The 20,267-nt window shown below is 41.2% G+C and overlaps 2 protein-coding genes and 1 long non-coding RNA gene across 8 annotated transcripts; 2 read left to right on the top strand and 1 right to left on the bottom strand.

Annotated features, from left to right (window-relative positions):
• Positions 1 to 656: 656 nt before the first annotated feature.
• On the bottom strand, positions 657 to 14,937 carry LOC105690659 (homeobox protein PKNOX2-like). 4 transcript variants are annotated; one of them, XM_048649118.1, is made up of 7 exons: positions 13,596 to 14,937; positions 5,807 to 6,226; positions 5,405 to 5,605; positions 4,683 to 4,971; positions 4,360 to 4,491; positions 3,839 to 4,020; positions 657 to 3,762 (listed from the first exon to the last, which is right to left on the bottom strand). In XM_048649118.1, the coding sequence occupies exons 2-7, from the start codon at positions 6,113 to 6,115 to the stop codon at positions 3,430 to 3,432; spliced, it is 1,446 nt and encodes a 481-aa protein (XP_048505075.1). In that variant the 5' UTR covers positions 6,116 to 6,226; positions 13,596 to 14,937; the 3' UTR covers positions 657 to 3,429. The 4 variants fall into 4 exon arrangements, with proteins under 4 accessions (XP_048505075.1, XP_012264082.1, XP_012264084.1 ...); XM_012408659.3 differs by lacking the exon at positions 4,360 to 4,491; XM_012408661.3 differs by lacking the exon at positions 4,360 to 4,491 and having other exon boundaries at positions 3,839 to 4,005.
• On the top strand, positions 5,618 to 10,227 carry LOC105690660. 3 transcript variants are annotated; one of them, XR_007276739.1, is made up of 3 exons: positions 5,618 to 5,772; positions 7,089 to 8,912; positions 9,643 to 10,227. It is a non-coding gene; the product is annotated as an uncharacterized LOC105690660 (long non-coding RNA). The 3 variants fall into 3 exon arrangements; XR_007276740.1 differs by lacking the exon at positions 5,618 to 5,772 and adding an exon at positions 6,234 to 6,623; XR_001103303.3 differs by lacking the exon at positions 5,618 to 5,772 and having other exon boundaries at positions 6,747 to 8,912.
• A 54-nt stretch (positions 14,938 to 14,991) lies between the features above and the next one.
• Positions 14,992 to 18,547, top strand: LOC105690515 (leucine-rich repeat-containing protein 15-like). The gene is made up of 6 exons (XM_048649116.1): positions 14,992 to 15,247; positions 15,993 to 16,264; positions 16,369 to 16,628; positions 16,716 to 17,004; positions 17,101 to 17,259; positions 17,754 to 18,547. Exons 1-6 carry the CDS (start codon positions 14,995 to 14,997, stop codon positions 18,078 to 18,080), a joined length of 1,560 nt encoding a protein of 519 aa, XP_048505073.1. The 5' UTR covers positions 14,992 to 14,994; the 3' UTR covers positions 18,081 to 18,547.
• The last annotated feature ends 1,720 nt before the right edge of the window (positions 18,548 to 20,267 follow it).

The following is a 20,267-nucleotide window of genomic DNA, read 5'->3' as shown; positions in this document are numbered from 1 at the left end:
CTCTAGGCAAATTCACATCAACTCACCTACCCCCGTGTGAGCTTGCCTTTGATAGGCGACTAATGTTAGATACAACCGCATTACACGAAGGACAACTAGCGCTATTTGGCGGAATTTTTGCAAACCCAGGCATGTTCACATGGGGGTAAGTGAGTCGATGTGAACTTGCCCGGGTTTTAAATTGCAAAAAATCAGGGAAAATTTTGGGATGACGTACCTCAAGTTGCAGATCATGACGCACCTCCAGGAGCTAGGAAAGATGCGGTGATTGAAAAATTAATTGAAAAATCGCAAAAAAATATGGTATAATTCTGGACCGTTGTAACTAGGTCGCATTTGTTGACACTACTCTCGTTCACCTTAACGTGTGTGACTTCACGCGCAAATGATGTTTGCAGGTAACTCTCCGGATCAGGGAAAATTGAAAAAATATATTTATAATCTCTCATCGAGATTAATTGTAGCGACAAAGTGCAGCGTCGCAGCCTCGAGCAGTTGAGTTTTATAGCAAGTAAATAATAGTCAACAGGATATTGAATCATCACGTTTACCATGGATATGGCATGATTTGAATTGAAAAACTATTTTGTAATTGTAATTTAAGCATTTACACTTATTGTAATTTAACGTTGAAAACGAAAAACATCGAAAATATATATTTTTTTGCAAGCGTGATGGCATTTATTATCAATAAACTTAATTAACAGAGCGTAGATGTACATGAGAGAGTAGTAGTCATTTTTTTTTTGTTTCAGTATGCGATGCAGTTTAGTATGTAGCACGTGTAGCTCTCAATTTTCATTAATAACTGAGCTCAGAATGGTCCAGAGTAACTCCCGGGTTATAAAAACTTGAATTGTTTGCATTATCGTAGTAACATGACGACAACCATTATTACGAAATTTTAATCCTTTATAAACAACGTTAAATCAACGATTAAACAATTATAGCTTTAACGAGATCAGGGGAATGTCTGATATGAAATCAACTATTCATTAGCATTATCGAGATGAGTTAAAATGTATGTATCATTGACAGTCAAATCATTGCAGAAAAAAAATTGTCGCGAATAACTCGAACAGAACACAAACCAACAACAAAAAATTCATTCATTTCAAACTTGTTTCCGACTTTAACCCGTTCAAAAAATAAAAACTCGATGGGTGACGCGAATAAAAAATATTGACTCGTGCTTTTTACACGTCTGACTTATCGAGCATAAATTGCATCTCTTTGAAGTTTCAAAATAATGATTGAAAATTCTTGCTCGAAACGTGTTTGAGAAATCCTCAAGATAGGTATAATTTATTCGAGGCATCCGATTAAAGTAGCGATACCGCGGTTTTTTCCTCTTTTTCCTTACTAGCTATAATCCCTTTTGTACTTAAGGGTACGGAGAAAGTGCGATTGCCGCGGTTTTTGTTGGGGGGAAAAAAAACAATCATAATTGTCGTTACTTTATCGAATAAGCCATCCTCAGCTCGGTGATAATTGTGAAATATATAAAGTGAAATATACACGTTTCCATGCTAACTTGCATAACTGACGTGAGAATTCATCCTGAAGGTCCGTACATACACAATACAGGTAGGTAGGTGGGTAGGTATTTTAGAAATTTGTGTATTATGTATAACTATGCACATGCGTTGTTTTGATGAAATAATGGAGTCATAATCAAATATACATTTGATCAATATTGTTGCGTATGTTCGAACTATATAGTTGAGTTCTTAAATTTAAGTATTTACTATTAATTAGTATGTATTCAGTATACAAGTATGAAGTAGGAGGCTGGGCACCGCCCACCGAGTTATCACAGTTGTCTGGTGCCGCAGCACATACGTATACGTGGTTCAGCCTTACAACCTACCTCTTATATCCTAGTTTTCTTTTTCTCTTAATGTAAAATATTATTAAGATATATATATATATATATATATGTATATATATTTATATATAATATAGCCTCGTACGAGATTTACTGCTATTGGCAATAATAATTTCCCGTAAATGAGAAAATATCATTGCACGGCTGTAATTTTACCAAAGATGCGACATTATTCGGTAAACCTTATACCAAGCTATACCTTATAGTGCTGTCTGCAACTGATGATGGCGTTCGAGTTATATAAGTACATTTACGAGCTAATTATTCTTGTTATTAGTATTAGTGTTATTAGTATTTATTTATTTTTTTTTGTTTCTTTTATCGAAATACAGGTATGGAATTTTATAAGAAGTTTCACACCTTTGCTTCGCACCTTATAAAAACACAAGGTCATTGTGAAATATTTTTATAGGCCAAAAAACGCACAACACCTGGCAGTGTGCTGCCGATAGTAACAAAATATATTCATCGTGTAAGTTACAAGGATTCACAAAAGCGAATTGGGGTACATTATTAGCGCAACCTATCACCACCTCATTTGGAATTATTCGTTAACGAGAACAAAAAAAAAAGAGAAAAGAAAGACATCTGTACAGAAATGTTTTCCGTGGTATAAATATTACGTGCATAGGTTTATTCGTGTACGGGATTAAAATGAAAGAAACGAAGTGGAAATTCACAAATTTAACGGTTATTGAAACGTAATTATCATATGTAGACAGCGGTGTAACTCTATTCTCTATGCATGGCGTGTGCGCGTCGTCACGTCGTTATGTCTTTTCAGTTATGCAGCGTAATATTTATTGAATCTTTGTTAAGAATTTCTAATAATTATCATTTAACATTATCACTTAGTAATAGGTTTTCTTTTTTAGTTTAGTATGTATTAACTATGTACAGCAGTACCAGCCCGCAAGCTGTGGTACACGCACAGAGACGACACTTAGAGTTTAAAAATATACTCATATATTTTTAATTTAAGTAGTTATCATTATCATGGAGGGACAGCACTTTGCTACGTGACGACGATGCAGAGCTGGTTTTCGAGACAGGTGCGCAAGTTAACCACGCTCTTCGATGGCACACTTACGAGTTAACTTACAGTGACATAAATTCATCAGTCTATCCCTAACTGTCGTCGGAATATAAAGACTGTAACTAAAAACCATGGTATTTTTTTTTTTTTTTAAATCTTATATGGCAAAATGTTTATGGGATCAACAATCTTCATAGGTAACAATGGAGGAATCTTAAGAGTAATCGGAAGATTCGAATTGAGAAGAATAAAAATGAACAATACCGAGGAGAAAATTAATTATGGGATCGCTAGTAACCGTGAACAATTAACAAATTGATTGCGATATTAGGATTCATGGTAATAGAAGAGCTTGATATACTCGAATCACGTGTCCCTGACTTGCGAGAATGATTACGTATCGGACAGTCAAAGCAAAATATAACGTCGAATGCCTTAATACTGTAGTGAGCAACTGAGTGTGAAGGTACCGCGGAGATGTCAACGGTTTATCGGTCGACAGAGGTCAGTGAAGATCGTCATCGTCACTGTCATTGCCATCCTTAGTTCTATCAACATCTACTTCGCCATCGCTGGTACCTGAGTCACTCCCTGAATCTTCAGACTGCCAGCCCGATTGTTGTTGTTGCTGTTGTTGTTGCGTTTGTTGTTGCTGTTGCGCGATATGCTTAGCAACTTTGTGTCGTTTACCAGCACGAGGTATCGCCTCTGCTGCCCCGTCTAGCATCGGTTGAAGGATTCGACGCCTGGCGTTTATGAACCAATTGTTGACTTGCAAAAGTGTTAGGTTTGTTTGACTCGATATTTGACGTTTTTCATCTTCCGTTGGGTACGGATGCTGAAATTGTTTAATTTGTCACAAGTGATCGTCATGAATCCAGTCTTTTACGCCAATCGATTAATTTTATACTCACGACTAAGTGTTGGAAAAGCCAAGTTCGCATAATACTGGTGGCTTGTTTGGGTAGAACTCCTCGTTTCTGTCTTCCTTTCCTAGCGCTACTGTGACCGCCGCTGTGACCAGAAATCGTTGTGCCACAACCATCATCTTCATCTTCACTCGGTGCTGGGGATGGGGAGCCTGCAACAGTAACATCTAAGCCACGTTCATTCATATAATCAAACAAACAGGCATTACTAGCATACTTTCTACAGAAAAAAAAAAATTAACAATAAAGTCTGTGACTACATTCTTAGCACAAAGATGCAGCGAGATCGACAACCTGAGGCTTTTTTCTCTAAATTTGCTCCAAACAGTAATGCTTGGCTGTTTCTGAAATAATTCGTACGATGTTCTATTCTTTGGAATAAATGCAAATATCAAGTTTTGGTCTAGCAGCAGAGATCATTGGATTGATATTCACACGAAATATTGGATGATGAAGAAGCATTTCATAAGATAGAAATTTGCAGCAAATAAGTCATAACTTCTAACCACAATACTTTTCATCGCTAGCATCGCCAACATCGATATACTGATTTTCACGTTGCTGCAACGGAAGAAGACCCCAGTATCCAACTTCTTCCAAATATATTCTGTCTTCAGTAATCACTGTGTCAATATCCTCTATAAACGTAACTTATAAGTGTTTATTATTCTTGAAAGAAAACAACAGCTCTGGCTATTCCAGTCCGAGCAAAAATTCAAAGTACTCGGTTACAAATCAATCGAGCATCGACCAGTTATAGGCGATACGGCGGGGCCAGGAAAGAGAATTATCATCCGTATAGAAGGAACAGGATTTTAGGCAAGCCTACCTTGTCCAAGATACATGTCATTGGCAGATGCGCTAGGATGAGCCCCGATCTGTGAAAGGGGCGTACTTCCATGGACCATCGATGGCGATGGTGGATCATCGTTGTCCTGGCTGCTAGATCTGTTAGAGTGCTGTGTGGCGGATGATGATCGAGTTGAGGAGGGACGGTCGTTTCCCCCCTCACCGTGCACCGTCAAAATACCCGCACTACTCTCCATCAGTGAATCTCCTCCGCTCATTCCGAGTCCGTTAGCTCCCGGCTCAACATCATTGCCTGTAGATGACAGCACCTGGCAAATATATGTCGCAACTAGCCGTCAGAGAGCAGGGGTGGGATACTATTATGCTTTAAGAGGTGTGAAAGTACAGAATAATTTTCAATCGCCTTATCGTTTTACAATTTACCTGAGCTTTCTGTAAGTTTCTTAACATAGTTGGGTTATCTGGTTGATAATTCATCGGGTAAAATTTGAAAGTCGCTGTTTATACAGTAGCCATAGAAACATGCTTGGAAATGTTTAGTTTATATCTACAATACACAAATGCCTTTAAAGAAAAAAGAAAGAAGATAATTTGTTTCAGCCTTTGTAACGGGGGCAATATCTATCCATCATTGAAACTATAAGGAAAATTGACAGTACTTGCACACCTCTAATACTATAAGGATATCTACTTAGGTATAGGAACAGGGTAGGGATCCCTGCGCATAAGAATGCGACTAACCTGAAGCGGGCTGCTTCCATTGCTGCCACTCGACGGACCCATGTCGTGTCCCTGATGACTGTAGTCGCTGCGTAAAAGATTTTCGCTCTGCATTTTGCCTTTCAGACACGTTATGTACCTGTTGCAAAAGTCTTTGCACAACTCCTGAACTTTTTCCAATTCCAGGAGATGAATTCGCAGCACCTGTATGGCCTTGATCATCTGCGAAGAAAAAGAATACGTCGGGGTGAACAGACATTCATCTATTCAGATGTTTGTTTGGAAAGAGAATCAATCCATCCATTTTCTCAATGAAAAAAAAAACGTAATCAGCTGGCAACTGATATTTCTACCACAGTGTGCAAACTATTGATGTCGGATGGACCGTGGTATGAATTCATATACAAATTAACCGGTACTAACCAGACCATCAATCTCTGGGTCATTGATTAGGAACGGCTTTCGGTCTCTTTCTTGGTGTTGGACAAACGCCTGAATGTCCATGTTGAAACTTTCCGACGTAGAGTTGTCTGAGCTTTGCGTTGCTTGCTCGCATCTTTCAAACAGTAACGCTAATAAGGGAAATAATGGATGTTTGTAGACAGCTCTCTTGTCCGCTTCAAACTGAGCCTGGTCTTGGTGTGTCGTATAGTCGGCTACCCCGCTTGCAGGGTCCTGATCGTAGCCAGGGGTGACCATTGCTAGCGCCACTGCGGTGCTACCTTCTTGCATCCTATCATTCCACTTTCGAACTCGCCATTGTCACCCAGGTCCTCCGGGGCCCGTTACGCTTTATAATAAAAAAAAAAAACTTTCTACAAGCGTTCTTCGCCGCTGATTTTGCTGCAAACATAAAAGAAAAATAACCAGATTACGAAATCGATAATAACAGCCTCTTTATTTTATGCGTACAATAAATCTCCTAACGTATTGGCGGATCACAATTGAGGAAACATTTCCTACGAGCATTTGAAATTCACCGTAATGACACTTTCCCCAGATAAATTTGGATGAATATTTCTAGCCGGATTCTGACGGATATTCGGAAGGTGCTTAAAAGTAACGCTTACGCCGATAGATGTCAAGCGGTTTGACTTCTTTTTTTGTTGCTGGTATCTCATGCTAATCATTTTTTTTTTTTTTTTTCGCTAGTACAGTTAATGCGAGTAAACCCAGAAGGAGTCGATAAAAGTTTGATTTGGTGATCCTGTTCAGTGTGGTCTTATCGCATTGAAAAAAGGTGCGGTATCAGTTCATCTTTTAGAGAATTATTCGCCCGTTAGAAACGGCACTCTCAAGCTTCGCCGAAACCGAGCGGATGTAAAACAACCCTTATAAAAAATTCATGAAATGTCACCAACTTTTCTTAATATACCATTAAGGAATCTCTCGACTCTGTTTTTCGGTGTACACCTCATTAAATTGTTAAGCAAAACACAGTTTTTTATTACGTTCGTGACATTTCGTTATTCGCATATTATAGGATATATATGTATATATATATATATATATATATATATAGCCGTGTACATTACAGTCTCTCAACCGGCATAGGCAGCGGCAGCAGACGGCGCATACAATAACGGCAAGAAGAAGTATACGGTCGATTGCTAACGTTCGCTATTCGCTAACGTAGCTCCTCCGCGCTGCCCTTCTGCTCGCTGTCTCTTTTACCTATAACACAGCTTCTCGGTGTGAATTTCAGTTTTACACGACCAAACGAAAAGTCGCCTACACGCCGAGCCGAGCAGAGCGGAGTAACAGCAGCAGCAGCAGCAGAGGAACAGAAGAAGAAGAAGAAGCAGCAGCAGCAGCAGCACGAGACTCGCGCTACTGCATTTAAATGTCATCATTAGAAGCTTCACCCGGCGGCTCTCGAACCACCAAACCCTTGGTGGTGCCGGTTCGCCCCTCGCGATTCCGCATGAATAAATAAAATACTGCGCAACGGCGACAACGTATGCGAAAATGTTTGTAAAAAATGAAAAATAAAAAACAGAAGTACACGTATATTTGCAAACGAATAAAATTGCAAGAATAAATAAATAAATAGATACACGGGATTGGGGATAAGAATGAGAATCGTTACGTTCATAACTGCTGAATAAAGTGCAGTCGAGATCGGAGCGGGGTTGGAATCGAACGCAACGAGAATAAAACGCAATAACTCGTGATCGAGTTATAATGAATCTGGCGAGAGACGTATTTGCATGTGTACCTACACTACACGCATTCGGAGCGGTATAGGTATTTGTGCGAAACGAGAACTGATAAAATTGTAGCTTCGTCGCCTCGCAATCGGGAATTGCTCGGAGCCTTAATTAAAGATGGAGGAGTCCGTGAAACTTTTAATCAAAATTCTAGCACCAGCGAAAACTCGCTCCGCTGTAAGAACACCTCGCGGCATGCAGCGCAACGGCGGAAAAAAACGAAAGGATAAAAAACAGAAAACCGAAAAAAAAAAAACAAAAAAAAACCACACTTATAAAATGACAGAACGGAGCGAAACTTCCATGAGAGTTCGAACTATAGACCGATAAAACCGGTCCAACATTCACGACGTACTACGTATCCTACTACATCCTTCATTTTTATTCATTTACAATCGTCATTGTTATTATTTTGCTAAACTTCAAACAGCCCGTTAAAAATGTTACAATTCTCGTACAACGAATTCCAGAATGTCGGGGCGAGGGGAAGGAAATAATAATTCCTCAACACGATCGTACGACAGGAGCTGTATATCCTTTGAGGATACGGGAACGAGGCGTTTTAAAAGGCGCACGCTTTGCGCATCCCATTTTCCCCAACACTGCGGAATTATACAAGTACAAATTACGCGTCTGTACGCCCATATCGCGGGAGGGTATCGTATCGTCTATATATATTTCGCTAACGGATCACGTTACACCGCAATTATTAGGGGATTTTTATTTTATCCGTTATCTGTAATCTATATCTACTCCGTATCATTCGCCTCGCAAAATCTGTGTCGAACCATCGGAAAAGAAAAACCAGTCGGATAATACACAACAAACCTGTATAGGAGGGAAAATACTTGACTCCGGGCGCGGGTGTGAGATATTGTTCGCGCTAGTGGTTCGTTCGAATCCGTCGCTACTTGATACAGAAGAGGGAGCCGCGCCGCCCGACACCTCTTTCCGAGATCCAAGACATTCTTACGGATACATCCCGTACACCTACTATGGAGTACGGAGGAAGAAGGGAAGCGGAGAACAGTGAAAAGAGCAAAGCTCGATCGCGAGAGAGGGCGAGGGGCGAGGGGCGAAGGGGAGGGAAAAAAGACAGACGTACACGCGGACAGAGAGACGAGGAAGCGAGGGTGTCGGGGCCTCGGAGAGGGGGAGGAAACGAAAGGGGACAGGCGCCATTACTTGCAAGTGGCGCTTTCGGAGCGCATCTTTCCGACAAAGCCGATATTTATCGCCCCCAGTTTTGCCCGCAGCCAAGGTTTCATTTAAAATATTATCGCTGACACGATGGTCCTATTGCCGTACAGCTATATATGGTAAGAAAACCCCAACCGGAAAACCCGCAAGAGGTCCCATATCACTATTATACGCGTTCACGAAGTTTCACGATTTTCGCGTTACACGTTCCTTACTTATCCACCTGCACACCGACGATACAAAAAGACGTATACATATATGTATAACGCGTGTACGGTATACGTTATAACACTGGCACGTGCAGCCGGAAAAAACCGTGGTAAAACTAAAATGAGATCTTGTACGGAAGAGATTGGTTGGGCATTTTTTTCGTCGGCTACGAGAATATTGGCTTCCTCGAGATTTTAAAAGAACTTTCAACATTTCCCAACGAGATATATGTATATCGTATACACGCCCGTGCGAGAGCGAAAGAAATTTTCATCCCGCGCTATCCCAATTTCTACCACCGTTTCAATTTTCAAATCACACGGGTTATTGTTTGAGAGATATATTTTGTTTTTTCTCCTTATCTACATTGCTTACACCCGAGTCCATTTGTTACATAACACGCTCTTACACGCGAACGCGATAAGAACGTATCACGTGGAAATAAATTAATATCCCAAATTTTATGGGATTTCCGCTTTTTTAACGATCGAATGAGTTGCGGAACTGTGGAGAGGGTATACAACGAAGTTATGAGTGAAAAATTACGCTACAATGCGACTATACGCGAAACCACCTTCGGCAAAACAAACGAGAAAAAAAAACCGTTACATGCGTTAAGGTGTATAATTAATTCCGCAGGATTTAACGTCCGAGTAAGGACGTTGACTTCTCGTGTCAAATTATGTGGAAATTGGCTGCGCGACACGTAGCCGAGCGACGAGAAGGTCTAAGGGATGGAAGGAAGGAAGGAAGGAAGGAAGGAAGGGAGAAAAGAGAGAGAGAGAGAAGGACGAAGGGAGAGAGGATCGGTCGGTGGTTTTGCGGACACTTTGGGTAGGCAATTCGTAAGCCGCCCCCGAAAACCGCAATTCCCAACTGGACATTGCACAAGTTCAGGTGGCAAAAGTGTACAAAGGGTTAAACGAAATGAGAACGAGAAAAAAAGAAAGAAAAGAAAAAAAAAAACTATTGGAAACGAAAAACGGAACCAAAGAAACGAGGAGAATAGCGAGCATTTGTTAATTAATGTTGATCAAGAAACAGTGTGTAGGTGAAAAAAAATCAAACAAGATGAACGAAGAAGTTCATTTGAAAAGGACAGGGTCGAATTAAGGGAGATAAAAAAAATCAAAAAGCAAAACGCAACAAAACTATGAAATAAATGTACATGATATACCTGCGTGTAATTACGAAATAAAAATATCCTGATTCTGGTTCTATAAATACTGTGGTATATCAAAATATTGGTTCGAACAGATCCGAGAATGACTTGGGAATAAAGCAATAAAAGTATAAAATTGTAAAGAGAAAAAACCGTACCCTATATGTATACCACTTAAACGAATGACGTTTTATAGAATGAGATGAATTTATTTAAAATTCAATTAACACTTCAATAAGTTGTCATAAAAGTCAGAGGGAACAGCATCTGGTATGTTTCCTATACAGAGTGGAATTGATCCTTTACAAGGTTCAATTTTTTTTGTTTTTTTTTCCTTTCATTTTATCTATTCCACATTCTAATACTCGTGTTACATATCCTGTTCGAGTTTCGTCGATGTTACATCGATAAGAATCCGGAACAAATTCAAATCTGCGAGAACCAGTTTACCCAAAAAAATGGAAAGGGGGGGGGGGGACGGCGGCAGTTCATATGACCGGAAAAAGCGATGCAAAAGTTGAAAGTACACGACAGCGAAAAAAAATAAAATTCATTTATAAAAAAAAGGAGAAAGAAAAATATTGTTGACGTTCTCCGTAAGTTTCATACGAAATTGGGCTTCCCTGTCGAATCGTTAGTGATGCACGCGAGACTGGAGGCTAATATATTTGTGGGCAGGAAATTTATTTTAAAATAGTAATTATTCTGGTTCCACTGTGTTGCACACACTGGTAGACCGACTGCTAATAATTACGACAGACACCGAGAACTTGCGCTCTTTAGAAATAATCGCACGAGGATCGGAGAACCTCGATGCCTTGCCTTTGGCGATAGAAATAAATGGCGGGCGTGAATTAATTACCCTGAAATGGTATGGTAAGTAAAAAAAAATTCGCAATACGATAGCGAATCGTTTAAAAAAAAAAATTACCAAATTATCAACTTTGTTGCATAATATATCTAAAGTACGAAAAAAAAAACAAATAATAAATAAATAAATGAATAAAAAAAAAAAAAAAAACCAATTGACATGCACACAAAAAAAAGAAAAAAAAAGAAAAAAAAAAAATGCGAAACCAAAGATAGGAGCGTTATCGCATTTGTACCTTTCACGTTTTTTTTATGAATTTTAATTTTTTATCTTTGCGCGGTGCATTCGAACAGATATCTCAAATTTAATGGAATTATTCATTCAAGTGAATCACGTTAATTGGTAGAAGAAAAATGCCGAGTAATTGGATATATCTGGAGGAAGGATAAAAAACAGAAAGGGAGAGAAAGGAAAAGAAAAATGATCGCAAATAAAAAGGTAACACGAATAATTCGTCGTATGGAAATAAAGATATATCGCGGGATAAAATCGTTAAAGAGATAATGATTTTTACGAACCTTATTGTTATTGGGTATAATAAAAAATCATGTCAAGATTTCAATCGGTCAGAACACTTTCTAAAATAATGATGAAGAATGTCCTTTTCTTTTTTATCTTCAACGGTCGTACCGGATCCTCTGGTTGATTTTCGATCACTTTTATTACAGCACTGGTCGCAAATTAGAAAAAATATTTCACCGGTGTGGAAGTAATTCAGTTGTAATTATGCACATACCTACTCCATAGCGGGTAGTATTAGGCGGGGCATTTATTAATCCCGCACTATGATAGAGGGAAAAATGAAATGTTTGAAATTTTTTTGTTTTTTTCAATTTTTTTTTTTTTTTTTTTTTTATCGGAGGGACAATGGAAGTATAGTATATTATTAGCGAGTAGAAATTATCTTTGGATACCACGTGTTTTTAGCTGAATCGCTCAATCAACGGGGCACCGTGCTAGGTGTTTACTATCTGTCAGTCAGACCGACACCCCTCCACCCTGAACCTTCAATGGCTGTCGATTTTTCACAGACCCGCGGCGGAGTCTGTCACTCAAACGTCAATAATGGCCGAAGTCCCTCCCCGCTATGCCGCCAGCCAGAACAATCATTTTCATGCGAAGAGGGCGGAGCAAAAACTACGGAGCTACTAGCTGCTGCTGCTGCTGCTGCTGCTGCTGCTGCTGCTCTCTTGGCAAAGAGGGCCGTAAGTGGTGATTTGATCTTCGGGAGTCGCAGGCTCCCTCGCAAATTCCGTCCGTATTCACCCGGGTCAAAAAATTTCGGATAACGGCGGACAGCCGGATTAGAAAGGTCGTCGAAAGAGTCTGGGGAAAATTTTTGATCTCCGCCGTAGAACGGTGACGGAATGGGACAGATTTCGAAAGTCCATTCGCGTTCCCGGTAGAAGAACAAAAAGTGAGGGTAGCGCCCGTTTTCGGATGATGTAATAAAAGGTGCGGAATTAATTATGAGGAGGGGACATTCGGCTACCGCGGGTACGCGAAATTTCGTTTTTTTTGATACGGTACTGTATTTTATCCCCACCCCCGAATTAAATAAGAATGCGCGCGCCCCTGACTTTTCGCGATCCGAGAGAACGCGCATTCTGAATTAAACTAACCTATAATTTCATGAGGAATATATGTATGTATGTATGCCAATGGTAGGTATGTACGTACGTACGTACGAGACAGTGATCATTAATCATTCCTAATTCGAAACACGTGTTTGAATTGTTACGAATGTGAGACGAGGAGAGAGTAAATATGTCGCAAAAATTCGTAACAAATTTCATCACTCGTCGTGTTATTTTATTTTATTTTATTTTTTTCCCCCCCCTCCCCGATCGTTGGTACCCACTGTCATTTTCCGGACTTTGGAAAATACGAAAGTCCGCGGGATCCAAAACTCGAAGTAACGATAAAACGGAGCAGCTGTCGAGCGATTTGTGGATGAAAAAAAAAAATCACCGACACACGTTTTCGGTGTGAAAAATTTGATCCTCGACAATTCGTAATGCGTTTAAAATTTTACGAATATTTTGAATAGGGGATGTGCCGTTTTTGCAGATATCACTAATCGGTAATCGAATATTCGTGACTCATCGGACGCCCGTCGTTAGAATCGTCGCCAATGATGAGGGATTTTTTTCAAAATATTTCGCGATTTGAAATTCAGAAGGATTCGAAACCCGAGCGATCGTCGTGTACGGAGCGATGTTTGCTCGATTTAATAAAAATCGATCGCATCGCCTGCTGTCGCACGTAGCAACATATTATTGGCGAAATTATTCAATCTAAAACAGGTGGGAAAAGTACGAATGGGCGTAAACCGTAAAAAATGATCCTCGTACCGAAACCGATCGTCTTTTATTATCCTTTTGGCTGACCGCTTCGAGAAGCGTTTCTGTACCATCGAAAACATAACCTCAAATTTTTAATCCGTCTCCACACAGCCGTTCCGCTGATTTCCTCGCACACGGTACTCATTTACATTCGAGTAATTGCTTGATTATCACTACGACGCGTATGGCGTAAATTACTACAAATTGGACTTACCGAAACTACGAGAGTTGATTTCTTCGGTCAGGCTCCGTTCAACAACACAACACGACTCACTTGTTTCTCTCTTTATTCTATTTTTTTTTTATAAGTCATTCTTTTTTCCCCCAGTAGGTATATATTTTCCTCTCTTCTTTCCTCGTTTTAATCCTTTTTTCTCGCTTTGGACTGTCGTTGAGTGCGGCCCGCAAGTTTTTCGGACAATTTAATTTTAGCCCACGTGTTTTCTTTCGATTGAAACCCGGCTCGTAAACGCACGTGAACAAGAAAAGGAAAAGTCCTCTTCACACCGCCATAATCACATACACGTTCATTACTGTGCACGGAGAGACAATAAATTAAAATAATCAGACATTATTCGATCTCAACATCCGTCGTTCATCGCCTCCTCCTCCTACTGCTGCTGCTGCTGCTGCCGCCGCCGCCGCTGCTGCTGCCACTTCCACCGTCTCCTCTTCCCTTTTGTGACGTCACAGACTCGATACTTTTTCGTTCGTTGCGTTTGAGGAGTTCGACGAGTCGACGACGACGACGACGACGACGACGACGACGACGACGACGACGATCGGAAGTTTATTTGTTAGCTAACCCGTCGTAGATCCAGATAGCAGCACCCTGGCATCTCGTAATTCGAAACGTTCTACCTTATCGGTAATAAAGAGGCGGGCCACATTGAATGACAACACAACACGCTGATTACAAGCGTCAATGGCAAAAAAACGAAACGAAAAAAACCTCGGAGTATATTTTTAAGAATAATTCATAAATAAAGCGCATTAAAACCAACGAAATAGGTACGAATCTTTTTCCTTAAAATGTTTAAATTGAAATACGGTAATAGAAAAAAAACTGGAATTCCCGTGTATATACGTATCGCCCTTATTGTAATCAATTCCTAGAGAATGAATCGAATTATCTCATAATTTATTGCTGGCGAATTAACAGCGATAATTATAAATGAATCACGATCGTGATTTTGTTTGAGAAAATCTAAGCGCGAGAATTGCCCCAGCGTCGTTCGTGTGGTATTATAATATGTAACATATTAGGTATAGGAAATACCGGGCGCCGGGGGATTGCGAAAATAATTGAGTTAAACAGTCTACGCATGTGATAAAATACGTCGATCGTGAAATAATCAAGGTAATGATATCCCAATTGTTACACTGCAGATAGCGAATAACTCGTAAGAGTTTATATAAATTGACTCATCGCGTTGTCGTCGAGTCTCTCTCTAATTTTTCTCTCGAATGTGGATCACTCGGAACACCTTTACGATAGAAGCATATCAATGTGTAGTGTACAATTTGCGCGTACGGCCCGCTTGTTGCGGCCCCGTGTACAGGTGTGTGATAATGTAACATGAAATTGTTCCATCTGCTTTACGCCTCACTCGATGAGTAACGTGTACGGCAAATGGTATCTTATCGGAAGTTGTTATCAGGGAGGGCCGAGACTTGATAGAAAGTCGATTTCGTTTTCCAACTCGCAACAGTTCGGTGTCAAATTTTCTAAAAAAAACATCATGAACTTTCAGATTGTATTTGTGATATTGTTGTCGAATTGGGTATTCGGTGATTCGAATACACCGTCGAACGTCACGGCGCCAACGATACAGGGGAATATGTGCGAAGTTTGTTCTTGCAAAGGTACGATTTTCACTATAGACAATATCACACACCTAACATCCTCCATGCGAGCTGGCGAAATGCTGAATCAAATCGCTCGACGCCCACTTGTTTTATTTTCAAACGAATATTATTCGAACAATTTTCTTCCTCCTTCCAACGACTGACTTTATTTTTTATTTCTTCTCACCGTTCGATTCCCCTCCGATAACCCGCGAACCTCGCGTAAAATATACTCGAACAAAATCATTCGCTAACTGACTCGTTTCACCGACTACGTCGAATAATCAACCGAATTCTTTACCGTACGTAGAATAAAATATTCTAGTCACGAATCATGTCTAGTTAAATGCTGAATCGCATATTGTTATTATTATTTTCAATTTCCACGGAGAACGCGAGTGACTCGCAACGAAGTGGAGCAATAGCTGTACGTATTAGGCATGGGTCTGTCGTTACTCAACAAAGAGAGAGAAAAAAGAAGAAAAAAAAAAAAAAAAAATCAAATAAAAGGAGTATTCCAATCATTATCGCTATAGTAACATACATAATACGCGTAACGTCGCACCGCACGTTTTGTGACGATGGAATCGATCGATGTGGTACATGTACGTTCGATTTACGAAACTAACGAACGTAGTTTATTTTTTTATTTTTGCAACTGAGTCTGCGAATACATGTCTTTTTTGTTTCTCGTTTCATTCGAAGTGTAGCGAATTGTGTGCGAAATTAATGATTCGGTGATTTTTCTCTCAACGTAAATTAGATGAGAAAATTGATTGCGCCAGCAAGGGACTGGAGGGCCACTTCGACGATAATCATTGGCCGAAGGGATCATTCGTCGAGGTATCGTTCGCCAACAATTCGATCGTACACTTGAAGGCATTCCCCGAGATCGTCGTCAACGTTCTGATACTTCGTCATAACAGGATAACAACCATAGACGATTCGGCGTTCCACAATTTGAGAAATTTAACTCTCCTCGATTTGAGTCACAATCAACTCACCACGCCGAATCTCGGTCCCCACGTTTTTCAGGTGGAGAGTATCTCCGTTATCTTTGAGCGCGCGCTAAATGGAATTAACGATTATTGGTCGCGAATCGGATCAAGATTTAAAATAACCGTACGTTGATTTTTCAGGGTCGATTTTCACCCGTCGATTATCTACCCCTCGCCAAATTGATCGATCTGAATTTGGACGACAACGCACTCCACAGTTTGCACCAAGATCTCTTCGAGCACGTTGGAAATCTGAAGATTTTAACGCTCGTCGGTAACCCGTTTCACGTTATAGACACGTCGACGGTGCTCGCAATCAGTTCTCTAGCGGAACTCGAGGAACTCGATCTCAGTTATTGCGACCTGGCCGATCTACCCGAGCACATATTCCACACCCCCAAGTACCAATTGAATCGTCATTTTCAACGCTATTTTATCCCGACGATATTTCGCTGTCGCAAAATCGTAATAAACCCGTTCCGTTTCAGGTACTTGAAAAGAGTCAATTTGACCGGTAACCGATTCACCTCGCCTCCGTTAGCCCTGGAGGACGGCAAGGCTATTGAAATCGTGTCACTGAGCGAAAATCCCATGAAATTTTTAAACGACAACGCCTTCCCTATAATGCTGAAATTGAAGGTACTAAACTTGTGCAACATGCCGAATTTGACGAGAATCAGCGCTTACGCTATGGCCGGATTGACCAGCCTCGAAACTTTGCGCGTCGAAGGATGTCCGAAACTCGAAGATTTCGACGAAAATGCTCTGGTGGCACCGGTGAGCGGATTTGAATTAGAAAACTGTCAGATACGAAATTCACTCGAATGAACGACCGGATCGGTAACCACCTGAATTTTTTCGTCGTTCGATCAGGGCGAAGTCACCGTCGAGTGGCCACCTCTGAAAAATCTCTACCTGGGGGACAACGCCTTGCATTATCTACCCGCAGGGCTTGTCGGGAGATGGGACAAACTGGCCGTTCTCGATATCCGCAACAATCGTTGGAGCTGCGACTGTAACAACCAATACTTGGTGGGTATTTCGAAATGTTTGGATGTAAATTACATTGAGCGTACGTATCTATAATTAGGGAGAAATGTACAGTGGTATCGGAAACGCCGTGAAAGTTACGACGCGTAAAGAAAAAACTCAACTCAAAATTCCATCTCACTTATTCGTCGCAAATTACACGAAAAAATATTTCATATAACTTCTAATTTAATCAGCGCAGACGGGTATGATCCATCCGCAGGCGCGGGGTATTTTAAAAATTCATTTGTACGATTGTAAAAATGAACCTTTTTTCTCCTCTTTCGTCTGGTGGAATTAATTTTTTTTTTTTTTTTTTTTTCTTTCACCGAATAGATCAGCAGTCGCCGTTCGGCGAATGATTAATCGTACGAAGAATGTACGGATATGGAATTTCATTCCGTTGTTATTACGGCGCGGCGACTGTTTTGCACAAATGTTCGTTCGTATCTGTGTACATACACCTGCAATTTACCTTTGAAAATATCTCACGACAGGTCGAATCGCTGCTTCCCGGACTCGGAAAAACTCTGATGGGCGACGCCGTGAACGCCCTGACTTGTTCGGCGCCACCCGAACACAAGGGTAAAAATCTGACCTCCCTGTCTAAACGCCATCTCCGATGTCTCGACTTGAACAACGCGAGGCCGGAGAAAGACGCCACCGTACTGGTCGGCGTTCTTATCGGAGTTCTTCTCGCCGTTCCCTTGACTCTACTCATATTCGTACTATGGCGGAGAGGATTCTTCTTTCTGGGACCTCAGGGTCCGGGAACGTTCTCCCGCGCTTTCTACAAACGGGCGGACCGCGGCGATGACTTTTAGATTTTTTATACGCATACAGCAAATACGCGGATGTATGTGTTTGTTTGTTTTTTTTTCCTTTTTTTTTTTTTTTTTTTATTTGTTATTCAATCGTCGAAAACCAACTCTAATCGCAGATCGATTATCAATCGGACGTGTGTATGCAGATGTGTATATATATTATATATACGTAACCGATATGTGAAATTTAGCCCGATTAATTTCGGCGCCGTTTGCGAAAATTCGATTAAAAAATTGAGAAAATATAGTATGATACGCACGCGGCGATCAGGTTACTCAACGGAAAATATTTATGATCAACTGATTCGAACGACCGATGCATCTGTACTTTTGAATTTGTAAAAAAATTTCGAACAATGTACACGGCACGTCGCATATATTATATAATCGAATCTATAAGAAATCACAACAATTTTATGATATATTTCTGTTTTTTGTAAATAAATCCATCGAAATGCAAATGAAAACGTGAAGAGCTTTTCCCTTATTTTTATAAGATATCCGATTAAACGTACGGAGTCCCGAATCTGCAGGGATTTTATAAGAACGTCTGTAAGGTAACCAGTGAGGGGGAAGCAAAATGAGGAGTTTCTAAAAAAAAAATTGTAAAAAGAAAAAAAAAAAAAAAAAAGAAAAAGAAAAAAGGAAAAACAATAGCGACGATCCGAACGCGCGGAGAAAATTGGGTACGTTGCCGTTAAATTTCGTCGGTCGTCGATCGGTGAATTTCGCGCGAAGACAAGTTAATCCCGTGGATGAGTCCTGGTGTCTCTTGTTACAAATTACTTTTCATTTGGCGTATTATCCGCATTAGGGATATTCCCGGTAGCCCCGTCCGCCGCGCGGTGTCCGGATCACCGCCGCGTCGAGTATATTCGGCGAATTATCGTCGGGCGGTAGAGACGACGGCGGTACCGTACACCAAAACAGTAGCCCCGCTATTTTGCTAACAAGTCTCCAGGGGGGAGGGTGTGTGTCGCGTGTTTCCCCACCGAGGTTATATACGTATATATATATATATATATAATAAAGGCTCCGTGTCTTCTTCCGATGGAAGTGAGGAGAGCGAGCGGGGAGGGAGAAAAGGGTGGAACTCTCTCTCTCCCCCCCCCTCCCCCTTCCCAGCGTTCCACGCGGAGCCTCCGCGCCGGTTTCAGGGGTTAGACACGCGCCCCCAACACAATTACTCCGACGCTAATTCACTCAATAATCGCAGGAACCACCCAGTTTAAATGCCGACACGCGTCTCATCGTCGATCCACCTATACCCCCGCACGACGCACGACCGTGTGCGTACGTACCTAGTAGACGTACACGGTGTACACGAGTAAATTAATCTAATGATCTGTACAACGTCGAACCCCACCACCCCGTGGATTTACGCGATACGGAGAGGAGGAGAGTAGTTACTCTCTCAGCTGCCGAAGAAATTGTCGTTCGATACAATAATTGATCGAACTTTGCGATGAATTTTTTTCAAACTACGAACGTACGCCCTGCACAGTTCGGATAAGTGCGGGAAAATCATTTTACGATCACGACGTACATCGAACGGCAGTGCAGCAACCGCAGTTTCGACGGACGTACATACGTACTGTGCGTGAATCGAGCCGATCGGAAATCGGAGCTATACGTATAGAGGTAATTGACGCTTTGTTTTATTTTATCGCTCGAGGTTCGTTCGCTCAAGCTAGTCAATCGTCGCGTATAACCCGGAGATCCTTTGTAGCGAGCTCGACACACGCCGCAGGACGATGCGGTAGTACGCGCGCGTTATATATACATATATATACGTACAAAGCCACACCTATACACACTTATACGCGCTGCGCGTATACATACATATACATATACATATACATATGTATGTATGTAACCTTTGGGCGAAGGCTTCCGTTGCGCGGCTTGTCAGCCTGAGGTGGTCGCCCGGCCCGCGTGGCTTCAGCGAACGCAAACTCCTTCTGGTGGTGGTACATATAGGAGTAATTCAATCTTGCAGGCGCCTCCTTTCGCATACCCCTATCCCTTATCCCCGTGATCCGTATCTAGGCATACCGTACCTCTTAGAGCGTAGCGCACGCCGCCCCGTCGATTCCCGCTCATCCCCCCCCCCAAATAACCGTGCAGAGCGCGCATCCCTTCGAAGACGCGACCCGTTGCTCGATCGCTAGCTCGATTCCGAACTAC

Source organism: Athalia rosae, chromosome 1 (assembly GCF_917208135.1).
Source record: "Athalia rosae chromosome 1, iyAthRosa1.1, whole genome shotgun sequence".
Classification (NCBI taxonomy): domain Eukaryota; kingdom Metazoa; phylum Arthropoda; class Insecta; order Hymenoptera; family Athaliidae; genus Athalia; species Athalia rosae.
Note: the sequence above shows the minus strand (reverse complement) of the source record. Positions and strands in the feature narration are given on the sequence as shown.

Excerpts from the sequence above, each read along its gene's own strand:
- LOC105690659 (XM_048649118.1), bottom strand. The coding sequence starts at position 6,115 with ATGCAAGAAGGTAGCACCGCAGTGGCGCTAGCAATGGTCACCCCTGGC. Across the intron at positions 4,492-4,682 it reads TGACATGTATCTTGGACAAG|AGGATATTGACACAGTGATT; the intron begins GTAGGCTTGCCT and ends TTACGTTTATAG. Across the intron at positions 4,021-4,359 it reads TAGCGATGAAAAGTATTGTG|ATGTTACTGTTGCAGGCTCC; the intron begins GTTAGAAGTTAT and ends AACGTGGCTTAG.
- LOC105690515 (XM_048649116.1), top strand. The coding sequence starts at position 14,995 with ATGAGTAACGTGTACGGCAAATGGTATCTTATCGGAAGTTGTTATCAG. Across the intron at positions 16,265-16,368 it reads TCGGTCCCCACGTTTTTCAG|GGTCGATTTTCACCCGTCGA; the intron begins GTGGAGAGTATC and ends TTGATTTTTCAG. Across the intron at positions 17,260-17,753 it reads ACTGTAACAACCAATACTTG|GTCGAATCGCTGCTTCCCGG; the intron begins GTGGGTATTTCG and ends ATCTCACGACAG.